This window comes from Eleginops maclovinus, chromosome 8 (genome assembly GCF_036324505.1).
Source record: "Eleginops maclovinus isolate JMC-PN-2008 ecotype Puerto Natales chromosome 8, JC_Emac_rtc_rv5, whole genome shotgun sequence".
NCBI classification, from domain to species: domain Eukaryota; kingdom Metazoa; phylum Chordata; class Actinopteri; order Perciformes; family Eleginopidae; genus Eleginops; species Eleginops maclovinus.
Window position 1 is genome coordinate 4,305,862 of NC_086356.1, and position 1,649 is coordinate 4,307,510.

General features: G+C 40.4%; 1 protein-coding gene across 4 annotated transcripts in view; it reads left to right on the top strand.

The window, feature by feature from the left end:
* ehmt1b (euchromatic histone-lysine N-methyltransferase 1b) overlaps positions 1-1,133 on the top strand; it is a 22,949-nt gene extending 21,816 nt beyond the window's left edge. For all 4 annotated transcript variants that reach the window (XM_063890106.1, XM_063890107.1, XM_063890108.1 and 1 more), the window contains exon 26: positions 1-1,133. This exon is cut by the window's left edge and continues 158 nt beyond it. In XM_063890106.1, the coding sequence (XP_063746176.1) occupies positions 1-23 (23 nt within the window). In that variant the 3' untranslated portion in view covers positions 24-1,133.
* The last annotated feature ends 516 nt before the right edge of the window (positions 1,134-1,649 follow it).

Below are 1,649 nucleotides of genomic sequence, written 5' to 3' on the forward strand. Positions count from 1 at the left end.
GCTCCTCCAACAGCCCCTCCTAAAGCCGCCTCACACTACATGTACACACGACTGTCAGACGCATCGTCCTTGAACTCTATCAGTCAGCTTGTACTCTCTCTTCTGATAGAAACCATGGACCTTCGTGAGAACCCGTAAACCGTTGTCACATACACAACCAGACGCACAATCAAAACGTGAAGGAACTTCCTGCTCCTTTTATTCAGTCACAGGAACAGCAGGGGGCAGCGACAGCCCGCACAGCAGATGTCACAGGGACGATAAAACTGTCTCGACGTGTCACGCAGAACTTTACCTGGAGGGAGAACTGTGCATTTTGACTTTTTTTTTTAAGATGATTGAAATTGTTAAATAGCTTTTCTTATTGCGTAAAGATCATGGGACTTTGGGTGGGGGGGGGGGTACGACTGCCTGTTGCAGAGACGACCTCGGCATACAGCTGGGATTTGCTTGACCTTTTGTGGTCATTTATAATGAATCATTCCAGCGAGAAAACTGATAAATAATTTGTTTTGTTGCCAGTTCTTCGTGTCACTTCATCTTTGTTCCAGTGTTTGAACAGAAATGTCCGACATTTGCCACCGTAATTGATTAGGTATGGAGAAATTACAGAAACGATGCGGAAAGCAAACCCGTGGGGCAAACAGTGGACATTTGTTTTTGTTTGGAGTCTGAATTGATTTTGCTGTGCTTTTTCACTAAGCATGTTTAAGGGGATGTTAACGAATTTCTAAATCTGAATTGGAGGGTTTAAAAAAGACAAAAGAAAATGGTGCTGACAAAGGTTTTTACTTTTGTTTTAATTTTTATTACCCACGTGAACATAGATTGTAAGATAAGAGAACGTTTTACATTTTTTATCTTTCATTTTAACTCCACTTTTCTAAGCGTAGTGACTGTAGTTAGGCTATTTTTAATTTAGTTTCATGATTTTTGCCGACAGAAGCCAACCCGTCTTTTTAAATGTTGTTAGTAAAGCAGTTGTGCAAAGTCTTGAAAGGTATACATACATTTTAAAAAAGGTTATAATAATGCACTTCATAATGTTCTGTTACATATTTCTGGACCGTGAATCATCCATATTAATGGTTGTATCTTTTTCAATAAATTTACTACTAATGCATTTATTCTGATATGCTTTACTTGTTGCAGTTTCTTGAGCCTGTTAGCTTTAATGTTACCCCAAAAATATGTCACATTGCCTCTTTCTTTGACTCTCCTGAATTTTGCAGATGTTCTTCAGGTCCCGGAGAAACTGCTTTTCAGCTCCTTTTCCTGTCAAACACAAACACATCCTCAGCCTGACCCGGCACCGACCCAGCAGCAGCAGCAGCTCCGTTTGACAGACGGCGCTAAAATGTTGGAGGTGCTGACACTTCCCACACATAGTGAGCTTTAATGAGTCGGGATTTTAAAGCTTTCAGTTTGTGCCATCATGCTGAGGAGCTCATTGCAGCTAAAAGAAGCTACCAAACTGCAGCACAAATACTCCAAGGATTCCCAATTATCTTTAAATTAACTGAGATGAGAAGTTCTTTGAGCAAAGGACAGTAGGCTACAAGCAAAGCAACCTAGAGTTTTAACCTGTTTGCATTCAGTTCAGAAATACAATCGTTATAAAGGTATGAGCTTGATTGACAGCTCCCTTC